Source organism: Anastrepha ludens, chromosome X, assembly GCF_028408465.1.
Source record: "Anastrepha ludens isolate Willacy chromosome X, idAnaLude1.1, whole genome shotgun sequence".
Classification (NCBI taxonomy): Eukaryota; Metazoa; Arthropoda; class Insecta; order Diptera; family Tephritidae; genus Anastrepha; species Anastrepha ludens.
In genome coordinates, this window is record NC_071503.1 from 98,002,681 (window position 1) to 98,016,830 (window position 14,150).

The window sequence follows — 14,150 nt, forward strand, 5'->3', positions numbered from 1 at the left end:
CACTTTGACGCTTTGTACTCAGGCTTTATATGACCTTTTATTATCTAAAATTGGAACTGAGTTTTTGTCACTCTTAATGCCTAAATCTATTAAAAGAGTTCGTTTTGAGGCTCCTTGTAGAAATAAAGAAGAGTATATCTTTTTACTTTCGTTCATACCCACTATAGCAGGCTCTACGAAACAAAATCTCTTGGAGCTTGTATCACCAAAGACAGTTTTTCAGCAATCTTACTTTGATCAATCCAGTAAATTTAGATGAACGCGCTAATGGTGGGCCAGGTCGCATTGCTGAGCGTTCCAAAACCCATATAATTTTAATTGCATTTACTGGAATAACACAGGCCTACGAAATTCGGTCCTCCTTTTGGGTATGAGACAGGTTTCCAAAAGTGCCAATCACGACATGATTTTAAGAAAAACTAAGGGTAAAACCCCATAAAAACGCGTGTACACACTTTATCTCTGGTTTTGTTAGTTGGTTAAAGTGGCGAATCATCCAAAATCCGTGCCATTCGCTACCAACTTCCATATTCCCTCATTCCATGAGGCAAGACATTCACAGAGGAAATGGAAAATCTGCTCCAATGCCAAAGCCTATTTTTGAACCATCTGTGTAGATTGTTGAGCCGAAGTTGTTTGATAAAAATCCATTTTCCCGTATTGCCAGTACTTCCGCCTGGAAGTACTAAGAAGACGCACAGATATTTCAATTCTAAGTCTATGAGAATATACATTCTGTCAAAAACTACTGGGAACTGTTCAATAAAACGCAAACTAATTGTTCAATCATCAAAATTTATTTTGTCAGCTTCAAAATAGGCTCCTTTCGAAGCAATACACAAATGCCAACGATTAGTCCAGTCATCAAAGTACCTTTTAAACGTGTTTGAAGAGATTTTCTTCAACTCCTTCAGCGAATCTTCCTTAATGGCCTCTATCGACTGAATGCGAAGTTTTGGGAAGAGCAAATAGTCACAGGGGGCTAAATCCGGTGAATACGGTGGTTGTTCGATGATTTTCTCGAGTTTCTGGTCAAACAGTGTTCTGAGACAGTGCGTTATCATGGTGAAAGATCCATGAGTTTTCTTTCCACAAATTCTGCGGTTTCCTTCGCACATTCTCTCTCAAACCTCGCATAACTTCCAAATATTATTCTTTATTTACCGTAAAACCATTTGGAACGAATTTCGACTGCACAACACGATGATAATCAAAGAAAACGAGTAGCATGACTTTGGTTTTTTGGGTTTCGGATCATGGATAGCGCCATTCAGATGCCTGTTGACTGCTTTGCATGTCAAACTCATATAGCCACGTCTCATCACCTGTTATGATGCGCTGGATAAATGTTGTGTACGAATTCACTTGCTCAAGCATGTCTTCAGCCACCTTCTTCCGATGAATTTTTTTAAGGAAATTCAACTCTCTTGGAATGAGTCGAGCAGCCACGTGTCTCATACCCAATTGATGGTGTAAAATGCTGCGCTTTAATTCGTGAGACACGCTAAGGTCACGAGCTACCTCCCTTACACTTAAATGATGGTTTGCTGGTTTTCCAGCGCTATTTCGTTAACTTTGGCGACGTTTTCATTCGTGGAAGACGTTGCTGGGCGACCACATCGGCGCAAATCTTCCACGACTTCTCGGCCCTCTGCAAAAGCCTTATACCACTCGTAGATCCGTGTTTTTGATAAAGGATAAACCACACTCGCCATAGGCTTTCTGCAACATTTTCAACGAAATCCCGTTCAACACAAAATTTAAGACCAATTTTTTGTTCAATATTTTTATCCATAGTGAAAATCGCAGAGCGCACCTGTGGTTGACTGACATAATTAAATGCCAAAAACATGTTAATTGACAGATCAAGCTCAAACTCTGCGACACTGTAGAGGACAGTTGTACCAACATTCCAGAAAAAAATGTAGACATATGTGTAACCCGTGATTTTTAAATGAACAATTCCCGATATTTTTTTGACAGAATGCATACCAGCTCCGACCCCACCATCCAGTTTTGAACCATCTGTGTAGACTGTAGGGTCAAAGTTGTTTACTAAAAATCCCTTACTCCATTCTTCCCGAGATGGAAAGTGGGTGGCAAAAATTCCGGTTGAATGCCACCATTGGGAGGATGTAATCAGTCCTCCCCCAGGTGAGCTGAGTTTGATGTATGACCATAAGTTGTTTATCTCCAGCGGCACTTATGGCAGCCATCTTCTTGATATGAAGATCTACCAAAATTACATATATCAAAGCTTGGCTAGCGAAAATCCTCCATTGAAACTTCCCCGTGGGTGCCAGCTGGAAATAAGTACCACAGGTGTCCTATTTTTAGGAGGTACTTAGCTAAGTTAAGGATACTATGGTTTATGGTTGATACTCCTCAATAGTACACCATTATTCAAACTACATTTAATGCGGTCGGGGGTGAAGGGCTGGATTAAGGTGTAATACGTCCTGTGCCGAGAATCTGTCAGACTCGGGCTCTTGGGAGCTATGAACGGGGAGACATCTTTTCTCCGACACTTGTGGGTGCAAAATGCTAAGTCCTGATAATAAAACGAACAAAAGGAGGAGATCGGTCCGCTCCTAACAGACCGACAGGTCTCAATCCGGGCAACGGTCACACCGGGCTCAAAGAAAACTCCATACCTCGGCTTAATAAGTCGTTCAAAACAAATAGTGACAGCTGGAGCGAAAGCCAGGCCAGTAACTACACCAACAACAGTACTGGGCATAGGTCCAAGCACAAGCAGAAGTGCACTAGCCCGCCAGTCAACTGCGATTCAACCCCCAAAAATGGCCCCTACCGGAAACACAGCTACTGCTAGCTCCGGTACCGTAAGATGGCCGCTTGTGGGGATGATCCAGCGAAAGTGAGCTACCAGTATCGCAGAAACGCTCCAACACTCCTAAGGAGGGTGAACGAAACCCAACCGAAAGAACACTTACTCGCACAGGAGTTGAACGAAGCGATTGAAAGAGTGAAAGCAATCATTCCTAACTTCAAGCCCGATTTCAAACCAGTACATTCTGCTCCGACAACGATCCTTGGAAACTAAGCCAAACGCAAAAAGGCACAAAACCATTGGCGTGACGCTCAAAAAATCTTTTGCGGAGGTTGCAAAAGAACGCATTATCAGAGGAGTTTTGGATGAAAGCCATCCTGAAGTTTCGATTCCCAAGGCCCAATGGAAATGGGTTGAGGCCGGGCTAAGGGAAAGGGTTATACTGGAGAACCCCGGCCCACCGCCTGGGTGCGAAGATTAAGGGTCGTACCATGATTCAGTAACGCAGATACTACGACAGTTAGTTGGGAAGTGAGCGGAAGCAACATCTGCTTGATATTACGCTAGCAAGTCACACCCTTTACGGAAAGGTGAGGCAGTGGAGAGTTCTGAATGATCACTCATACTCCGATCTTCGCTATATAGAAATAAAGTTTGCGGGAAGCAGCTCACGAGCCCCTCCTGTCAGCAAGAACTTGAAAAGACCAATTGGCACGTATATAAACGAGGACCTAAGGAAAGACTTCCTAGTCCCCAAAATATCACTATTGAAAATAGAGAGTCAAGGAATGAGGACGTAAAAATCCTTACAAAGGTTTGTAGAACTGAGCTAAATAAGGCCTGCCTTATAATTAAGTATAAGGGGAAGAAAAAACCGCCATGGTGGTCTGAAGACGTGACAACATTAAGAAATGACAGCAGAAGACAGTTTAACAGAGCAAAAGCGACACGAGAGTGTAAAGACTGGGATTGCTATTATAGTAAAATAAGAATTTACAAAAAAGAAGTGAGGAAAGCGAAAAGGTCTGGTTGGAGGACGTTCTGTGGAGAAATCGAAGGAATTGCAGAAGACTCTAGACTGCAAGATCCTTTCAAAAAATCAATATTCTTCCGGATACCTCCAAAAACCGGGTAAGAGTTGGACTATCTCGAGTGATGAAACTTTGAAGTTACTAGTGGACACACACTTTCCCAGCAACGAATCGCCTAATATTTTAATCAACAATCAAGTAGAAAGACCTAATTATGACAATGTACAATCACTGAAACTTAGATAACCTAGGCAGTGAACAATTTAAGCCATTTAAATCACCGGGCCCAGATAGAGTATTCCCTGCCCAAATACAACATTCACTAAACTATATTATGGAGTAGTTAATGACTATATTGAAGGTTGCTCTGAACTTAAAAGTGTTCCGTCAGTATGGAAAGAAGTACAAGTTGTCTTCATTCCTAAGGCAGGAAAAAGTTCACACACAACACCTCTTTCTTGCTAAACACATTAGAAAGCCGAATAGAAGAGTATATTAAAGCTAACATCAATCCTAACAAGCTCAGTATCTCACAACTTGCGTACTGTAAAGGGAAATCTACAGAAATAGCACTTAGCTCACTTGCTACAGAAATCGAGAAGTCAATTTAAAATAAGGAATACTCACTGGTAGCCTTCCTTGATAGCAAGGGCGCGTTTAACAACATCCTACCGGACACCATAATAAAGGCACTGGCTGATTTCGGGATCTCTGGTGCTCTGGTTGAGTTCATCAAAAACATGCCCATGAGCAGATTTGTGATTGCAATCCTAGGAGCCACGAAAATCAGGAAAAGAGTCAGTAGAGGAACACCTCAAGGCAGAGTGCTGTCCCCTCTCCTCTGTGTGCTGGCAATAAACTTCGTGCTTAAGAGCCTAGAACAGAGAGGATAACACGTCGTAGTATATGCGGACGATGTTGCAATGGTTGTGAGAGGGAAATTTTCAAATACGCTTTGTGAAATCATGCAAGATTTACTAAACATGGTTGAAAACTGGTCACAAGCAAATGGGCTAAGCGTCAACAAAACTGAACTTATCTTATTTACAAGGAAACATAGAACTCCAAAAATAACTCCTTAGACTCTAGGGGTGGAAGGGCACTGTCATTTAGCGATGAGGCCCGCTGCTTAGGTCTAATATTAGACAGAAAACTAAAATGGAAGTCATATGTCGAAGATAGAGTAAAAAGAGCGACAATAGGGCTCTATTCTTGTAAACAGCTAATAGTACTAAGTTAGCGTTAAGTCTAAAACCGCTGATAAAGGGGCACATTTTTAGTGTATTGTTTCCTGATTGACATTGGAGTGCCGGAGTAAGTGCTAGTGAAATGATGAGTCGAGAGCAGGACAAAAGAGCTGCGATACTAGAGTCACTTCGCGCCGGAAAAAGCCCTAAAGAGATAATTGAGTGGTTTGGCTTAAAAAAAAAACGCAGCCCTGGATAGACCGCGTGGCTGCTGGAAGGGAATATGTGTTTTAGCAGGACTCCGCACCTGCTCACAAGGCAAAGAAGACTCGGGCTTGGCTCCAGAACAACCTACCCTACCACTGGCCACTAGATTTTTGGCCACTTCAAACCCAGACTGCAATCCTCTTGCTTATTACGTGTGGGGCACAGTTGAAGCAAAAGTTAACGCGAAGCCTCATAACACTAAGGATGCTCTGAAGACAACCATCGAGGAAGTGATGACCACAATGGACAAAGAGGAGGTAGCTCGCGTATATGGGCGCTTCAGGTCCCGGCTGTAGCAGGTAATTGCACGAGATGGAGGTTACATTGAAAAATTTTCAACTATGATATGTGTACTCACATTATACAAAGTTAAGTGCAAATAAAATAATTTTTGAGTAAATATCCAATAGTTTTGTTTTGAAGTTCAACATTCCGGATTTACCTCGACGGCCCTGTATATAAAAAACACCAGTCTGTGCATCTGCGGGGCCCTGAGGACCACACCCACAGAGGCACTAAACATTATGCTTAACCTATTACCAATAAAGCAATTCGGCAAGCAAACAGCTGCCAGGGCAGCTCTCAGATTAAAAGAAATCGGTTTACTCAGAACAAACTAGAGGGGACTTTCTTCAATTTTAGAAAAATTCCCCTTCTTTCTTGTTGCAATGGATTTCTGTAAGACCAAGGATATCAACTTAGATAAATCATTCGTCACATTAAGAATGGGATAACGGGCTTATTGTTGAAGAAAATGATTTAAACCTCTATACACTCCGATTACTCCGATAAACGCGGAGTTAGCGAATCATTTCGCCTACCTTATCATTACAGAGGGACTTACGGTAATGTAAACGAGAGTATTATGTAGAAATGAAGTCTTGATATACTCGGACAGTCAAGCAGCTATAAAAGCGCTAGAATATAAAACGCACTCGTCAAAAACAGTCATAGAATGTTTTAAACTTCTAAATGACGTATCAAAATACTACAAAGTACACCTTGTTTGGGAGCCAGGCCACATGAATATAGCAGGGAACTGCAAGGCAGATGAACATGCTCGAACCGGTACAACTCTCGATTTAGATTGAAGGCCCCATCTTCCCAATCTCACGTTTGTAGGCATACAGAGAAATATCTGCTTTCCTTACCCGTTTTTCAATGTTCAGTTTCCAGCTAAGTTTGAAGTCCAAGATTACCCCTAAGTACTTCACTTTGGGGGAAATTGGGAGAGTTTGTCCATTAATTAGTTGGGAATAAAATTGGATGCCTTGTATTTGGTTTTAAAAACCATGAGTTTTGTTTTACGGGGGTTCAAACTTAAGCCAAAGCCTGTAGCTCAAGAGTTGAGCTCACGTAGCTGGATATGATGATCCCGCTGATCGTGTTAGGTCACAGTCCTGATTCCACATCTATCAAGTTTAACCCTCCGTTGAACACCTTTTTTAAAACCTTCGGTTGAATACCCGGCTCCGGCTTTTTTCGTCCTGTCAAATTTTAGGAAGCTACCTAGAAGCTCAAGTCGTTAGCTAAAATAGAGCATTTTTAAATTGACGTCCAAAGTCAAAAGAAAAGTCTGGCCAGACCCGGTTCCCAACGGATGTTTAATCAAGATTTTTCTTATCACTCATAACCATAGAAGTGGTGAAAACTCCCCTTCTTGTGGAGTTTCCCTATTGACCCTCTTGGCTATGTTGGTATTTCCAATATTAGCTTTGATTATCGTGGTTTCTTGCATGGAGATTACCCAACAACTAATGCAATTTTCCACCCCTAAGCGTATCAACGCCCGTTGGATGGCATCAGTGCTAACGTTATTAAAGGCGACTTCTACGAGTATATCCAAGAATGTCGCCATGGTATATTGTTTGTTTTCTAGAGAGCACCATGGTAGATTCAATAGATGATCGAAAGTCTCACCAGCTCTCTTCCTTGGTGGCCCTAATTGTCTTCTTTTACTGCCTCCGACTTTTCCTGTACAATTCCCAATTGTCTGTTGAGTTGCTGAGGTTAAAGTTCGATCTAGATTCTTCCTTTAATTTTAAGAGCTCACTGCTCCACCAAGGGATGGGAGGATGAGTTTTTTATTTACTATATTTAATAGGACACGACGTTTTGTAGGCCCTACTTAATGCCTTATCAAATGTTGTAACCTTACTCTCAATGCTTTCCATGAGAGTGATTTGGTTGATCGGAATTCTTCCTATCCTATTATTTATGTACAACACCTTTGAACGTTTGCCAATGTGTTCCTAATGAATTTCGATAAGGTAAGGGTGGACCAGATCGATCATGTTGTGATAGATGGAAGACACGCTTCTAGTGTATTAGATGTACGTACGATCCGAGGAGCCAACATCGACTCGGATCATTACCTTGTTGCAGCCAAATTGCGCACACGCCTCTATGCAGCAAAAAACGTACATCTACCTACGCAAAGAATGTTCGACATCGAAAAGCTGCAATCACAACAGACAGCCAGAAGATTCGCCACTCGACTCTCACTCCTGCTCTCGGAGAGCACTGCCCAACACACCGGCATGCGCGAACAATGGAGCAACATTTCTCGTTCCCTACGTACCGCCGCCGAAGAAGAAATCGGATTCCGGCGAGCCCGAAAAAACAACTGGTACGACGAGGAATGTCATGCTGCCGCCGAAAGAAAAGATGCCGCCTATAGAGCCACGCTGCGATCGGGCGCAACGCGAGCCATGTGGGATCGCTACAGAGAGCTGAAAAAGGAAGAGAGACGTATTATCCGACAGAAGAAAGGTGAGGCCGAAATACGTGAGTGCGAGGAGCTTGAGATGCTGGCCAATAGGAACAACGCCCGAAAATTCTACCAGAAAGTTCGGCGGCTTACAGAAGGTTTTAAGACCGGGGCGTTTTCCTGTAAGAACAAAGACCGTGATCTGGTGACTGACGTACAGAGCAATCTTAAATTATGGAGGGAACATTTCTCGAACCTGTTAAACAGTGACAGCTGCGCATGTCATAGAGAAAGTGAAGATCCCGATACCCCAATCGTTGACGACGGAATTATCGTTCCGTTACCCGACCATGACGAGGTGAGAATAGCAATATCACGGCTAAAGAACAACAAAGCCGCGGGCGCCGACGGACTGCCGGCTGAGCTATTCAAACATGGCGGCGAGGAGCTGGTAAGGTGCATGCATCAGCTCCTATGCAAAATATGGTCGGATGAAAGCATGCCTGCCGATTGGAATTTAAGTGTGCTCTGCCCAATCCATAAGAAGGGCGATCCTGCAATTTGTGCCAATTACCGCGGGATTAGTCTTCTAAATATCGCCTATAAGGTTCTAGCGAGCGTATTGTGTGAAAGGCTGAAGCCCACCGTCAACCAACTGATTGGACCTTATCAGTGTGGCTTCAGACCTGGAAAGTCTACCATCGACCAAATATTCACAATACGCCAAATCTTGGAAAAGACCCATGAAAGGAGAATCGACACACACCATCTTTTCGTCGACTTCAAAGCTGCATTCGACAGTACGGAAAGGAGTTACCTGTATGCCGCTATGTCTGAATTTGGTATCCCCGCAAAACTAATACGGCTATGTAAGATGACGTTGCTCAACACCAGCAGCGCCGTCAGAATTGGGAAGGACCTCTCCGAGCCGTTTGATACCAAACGAGGTTTCAGACAGGGTGACTCGCTGTCGTGTGACTTCTTTAACCTGATGTTGGAGAGCATAGTACGAGCCGCAGAACTTAATCGCTCAGGCACAATATTTTATAAGAGCGTACAATTGCTGGCGTATGCCGATGATATTGATATCATCGGCCTTAACAACCGCGCTGTTAGTTCTGCCTTCTCCAAACTGGATAAAGAGGCAAAGCGAATGGGTTTGGTGGTGAACGAGGACAAAACGAAGTACCTCCTGTCTTCAAACAAACAGTCGGCGCACTCGCGTATCGGCACTCACGTCACTGTAGACAGTTATAATTTCGAGGTTGTAAAAGACTTCGTTTATTTAGGAACCAGCATTAACACCGATAACAATGTCAGCCTTGAAATCCAACGTAGAATCTCTCTTGCCAACAAGTGCTACTTTGGACTAAGTAGGCAACTGAGCAGTAAAGTCCTCTCTCGACGAACAAAACTAACACTCTACAAGACTCTCATCATGCCCGTCCTAACGTATGGCGCAGAAGCGTGGACGATGACAACATCCGATGAAGCGACGCTTGGAGTGGTCGAGAGAAAGATTCTGCGTAAGATTTTTGGACCTTTGCACGTTGGCAACGGCGAATATCGCAGGCGATGGAACGATGAGCTGTATGAGCTTTACGACGACATAGACATAGCGCAGCGAATAAAGACCCAGCGGCTTCGTTGGCTGGGTCATGTCGTCCGAATGGATACAGACGCTCCGGCTTTGAAAGTATTCGATGCGGTACCAGCTGGTGGTAGCAGAGGAAGAGGAAGGCCTCCTCTGCGTTGGAAAGATCAGGTGGAGAAGGACTTGGCTTCACTTGGTGTGTCCAACTGGCGCCGGTTAGCACGAGAAAGAAACAACTGGCGCGCTTTGTTAAGCTCGGCCAAAATCGCGTAAGCGGTTATCGCGCCAATTAAGAAAGAGAGAAGAAGGGTGGATCTACCTCAAGATCCTGGTGATAGAGGATCCAGCTGTGATCCGAAAAATAAATTTGGTTGGAGACCCTCTAATCGTCTGCCCTTACAGAACTGTTTTCAGAGAGTAAAGTATCATCACTCACTTCCGCCCATCCCCTAAACTCCTCCGTACTAGGAAAGGAGAAAGTGGGAGTATTACTCCTGTTACATACAGGCAGGTTAGTATTAATAATAAAATAGTAAAAGGGTTCATCTCGATCGTTCATCTCCGAGCGATTGCGCTTTGCGACTCATGTATTTTGTGTGGCCGGGAACGTCCGGAACTCGTCGACCAGTTCTTGTCACTTTGCCTTATAGCCACGCCTTTTGGATGAGTTTTACCTTCGGCCTAATTTTCTCTTATCCTTTTGAGAATTGCGAGAGACCCCTGGTTAAGCTTATACCTGGACGGGCCTTTTCTTCATTCTGACGCATTTGCTACTTTGGCATCAGCGGATGTAGAGGGTTCATTTATAGTAGATGGCGTGCTGTGGCCCTTAGATTTGCCATCAACTGTCTCTTGACTAGAAGCCAAAAGCTCGTCCTCAGAGGGAGTTCTCAACTTTCTCGCAACGAATTCGCAGAACAAAATTCTGTTATTTTTGCTTTTGTTCGTATATGAATGCATATACATTAACTCAGTTTTGTGGCAAATTTCGCTTGTTAACAATGGTGTGGGGAACTTAGAAAAATCGCATTACAGTTGTTGCATTAAATAAGTGAAGTACAAATGCAAGTGAGATTTACGAATTGCTGAAAAAACTTAATATTTCGAGAATGTTTGCAATATCAATATTTGAATGGCCTAATCGTTTGAAAGCATGTGTAAAAGCAAACGGTGACCATTTCAATTGAAAATTACATTTCTGTAAATTTTTTTTTCTTATTGTACAAATATTTCGGAATACACACAGAAAATTTAATATCGTTCTGGTCAATATTTTCGAAGTAACACGCCAATTTGAAAAAGCGTTTCAGAGTGCTTGAAAGTACAAGGCCGGAGCGGCAGCGCATTTTTCTCAAAATGGTGTTCTCAGAGTCGGTGACCAACATTACTCGAAAACGGCCAAACCGATTAGTCTCAAACTTTAGCACCATCTTCTAAATACATTTTTTAGTAATTAATCGAAGATTTTTTCTCACCGATAAATATTTTTTTCATAAACAGTTAAAAGCCGAAATTTTGGTCAAAAATAAATTTTTTTTTAGAAGCCACCATTTTCCGTTTTTAAAGTCGGTGACCAACATTACTCGAAAACGACTAAACCGATTAATCTCAAACTTTAGCACGAGCTTCTAAATATATTTATTATAAATTAATATTAAGATATTTCTCACCGATAAATATTTTTTTCATTTTTGGTCAAAAATCGATTTTTTTTGAGAAGCCGCCATTTTGTCTAAAAAATTTATTTGGTTTTTTTTTTCTTTTCTTTATTAATTTAACATTACTTTAGCGAAATCTTTTTGGTTTTTTAATTTCAAAGGATCCAGTTCAGAGATATATTGGTCACCGCAATCTCTCTGCCCAGCTAATTGATTTCTTATAAGAACAAAGTCTGACATCTCTGTCATTTAGGAGACGCGATGAACCGGGCAAGGCAAGAAAACCATTGGACCTAACCACATCTACCACAGCTGCCATGTAAAGGAGCGCAAATTTGGTGTTGGATTTGTTGTGGGAGAGAGACTTTGCCGTCCAGTACTGTCGTTCATTCCAGTGGACCAGCGTTTCGCAATAATCCGTACCAAAGTGATTTGTTTGTCAAAACTCCAAAAAGTGGTCCTATAGTTTTTGTGGGCCTTTTTGAAATTTTAGGAGATCACAAATCGAAGCTTTCGATTGAAATAAAAAATGTGATTGAATTAGATTTCTCCTATAACTCAGAATCATCATATAAGAATTTTGATGATTTCTTCATTCAAGCAAATTTGAATTCGGCAAAATTAAATCTTCAAAATTACGACCTTGATGTGCGATCCCAGGGTAAATCTATAGTATTCCATTTGAAAATCGCACAGGATGTAATTTTTGCTGGCAGCGCGACTTACTCGCATAAAAAGGAAAAGAGCAAGAGCATTATTGAAGGCCAGGGCCAGGCACAATATAAAGGAAAATTACAGAAGACAAATTTCCGACTCATACATCAAATTTATGACGTTAATGTTGACAAAGAAATGGGGTTCTCATATACCTTGGATGGCACTTTTGGTCCAAAAAAAGGTGTGTCTACTTTGAAAATTACGAACAAGGAAGTTGATGTTAAATTATCAATATGTGAGGAGAAGAAACAATGTACCAATGTGCAGTTGCAGTCTATTGTCTCCCAAAATGGCCAAGAAATAGAGTCGCCGCAACATTCCTTACTTATTGTAATAGATTTGCGGGAACTTGGCTATCCTTACGAATTTGAATTCCAATCAAAGACTATTCCTCAAGGATTGAAGCTTCAATATAGCCTCGAATCACAAATTGTGTCAAATAATAACTTAAAGTATAAGTTTGTCGCCAACATATTGCCAACCAACTCTAATATTCAGGTCACATTACCTCATCGGGAACTTTTACTAGAAGTAAAGCAACTATTCCCCGGGCAAGGAAAAATCTTTGGACATTACGAGAATTCAATCATCTTCTACTTTGATAAAATGAACAAACCAAATGATGTTACTCGTCTAAAGGCTGTTGCTGATATAACTGGTACTGAGCTCTTAGACATAAATGTAAACAGTGAAATGAGGTTTGAACATCCAACTATTCGTCCATTGACAATCTCTGGGAAATTTGATGTTAACCGCCAGCAAAAGATTGTTAACAGCGAAGTTATTTTGGACATATTCCGTTATCCGGAACAACAGATTATCAGTTCCCTGCGCACACAAAGCATCAACCAAGGCAATGGTTTTAATATTACTACTTTGGAAACATTGCATTCCACCGGTCTGGGTTTTAAATACGAATTCAGCGGTCACACAGCGGTTAACGTGGACTCACAAATGTTCAGTGCGGGTGCCATTTTGCATAGTGGTGCATCAGATCTGAAAGCTGTTGCCCACGTTTACGCTACAATGGAGCATACTGATGTGTCCGTGTACGTTCTGAATGAGCCCATTTTACAGGTGGCAGTCGATTTCAATCGCCAAAAATACGCAGTGAAGATAGATAGTAAGCTGCAACTGTTCAGCCAAGCTCCATTTGAACTCGTCAGCGAGTTACAGCCCTCACAGTCAAAATTCACTGTTAAACGCAAGGGTCTTCTCGATCTGAACGCCGCTGTAAAACTTGGCAGGGAATTTAATGTTAGTATTCAAGGCATTGATAAGCAACTATTCAATGGTCGCGTGGCTTTAGATGCTGTCAACTTTTTGCAAACAAGCTACTCGAGCAACCGCGATGACATCACATCATTTCTGGTAGGTTAACTGAAAATGACTTATTAATTATTAAACTATAATATTGTGCAGATGAAATCAATGTATTCTTACAAATACATTTCCTGAATTTCTTACAGACTGTTGCTGAAACCGAAATGAAAAAGGATACAGATGCAACAATTGAAGAAATAAAGAGCAGATTTAAACATCTACGCGAAATGGTCAATAAGCAAACACAATTGTTGAAGGGTAGCACACCCGATCTTTCGAAGCTGAAGGAAAATTATGAGGAAAGTCTCAACGAAATCGTTAACGAACTAGCGAACGACCCGGCCTTAAAGCAGATTAATGAAAGCTAGTAAGTTAACGAGGGTAGTATACATTTTTTAAACATTTTTAATATAAATCTTTATATATATTTCAGTGAGAAGATTTACAGTAGGGCTTTGAAAATTGCTGAGGATGTATCAAAGACTGCTACTGCATTCTTTGAAAACGTGCACAAGTCCATTGCAGAATTTTATGAAAACTTGCAAAATACATTAAAGGAAACCGTGCTACCAGCATGGGAAGACCTGTTGGTTACCGCTTCCAAAGTTCTTGGAGATTTGCGCGTGAAAATAGTAAATATTCTAACTCAACTGGTCCAAGATGCTTGGAACATATTGGAAGAATACGAGCCTGCGTTAAAAAATTATGGCAAAGCCATTAATGATACATTGGAGCCACTGAATGAAGCTATTCAAGAACTTATTAAAGTAGTAGCCGAGATCATTGAGGAGTTCTCCGAGGAATTGAGGGAATATCTTACGAAATTCCCAAACTTGATGCGTTCCAAAGTGAATTGAAGAACCGTTTGAAAA

At 41.7% G+C, this 14,150-nt stretch overlaps 1 protein-coding gene across 1 annotated transcript; it reads left to right on the top strand.

Moving 5' to 3' along the window:
* Positions 1-11,673: 11,673 nt before the first annotated feature.
* LOC128869334 (apolipophorins-like) lies at positions 11,674-14,150 on the top strand. The gene is made up of 3 exons (XM_054111869.1): positions 11,674-13,326; positions 13,425-13,645; positions 13,712-14,150. Exons 1-3 carry the CDS (start codon positions 12,091-12,093, stop codon positions 14,133-14,135), a joined length of 1,881 nt encoding a protein of 626 aa, XP_053967844.1. The 5' UTR covers positions 11,674-12,090; the 3' UTR covers positions 14,136-14,150.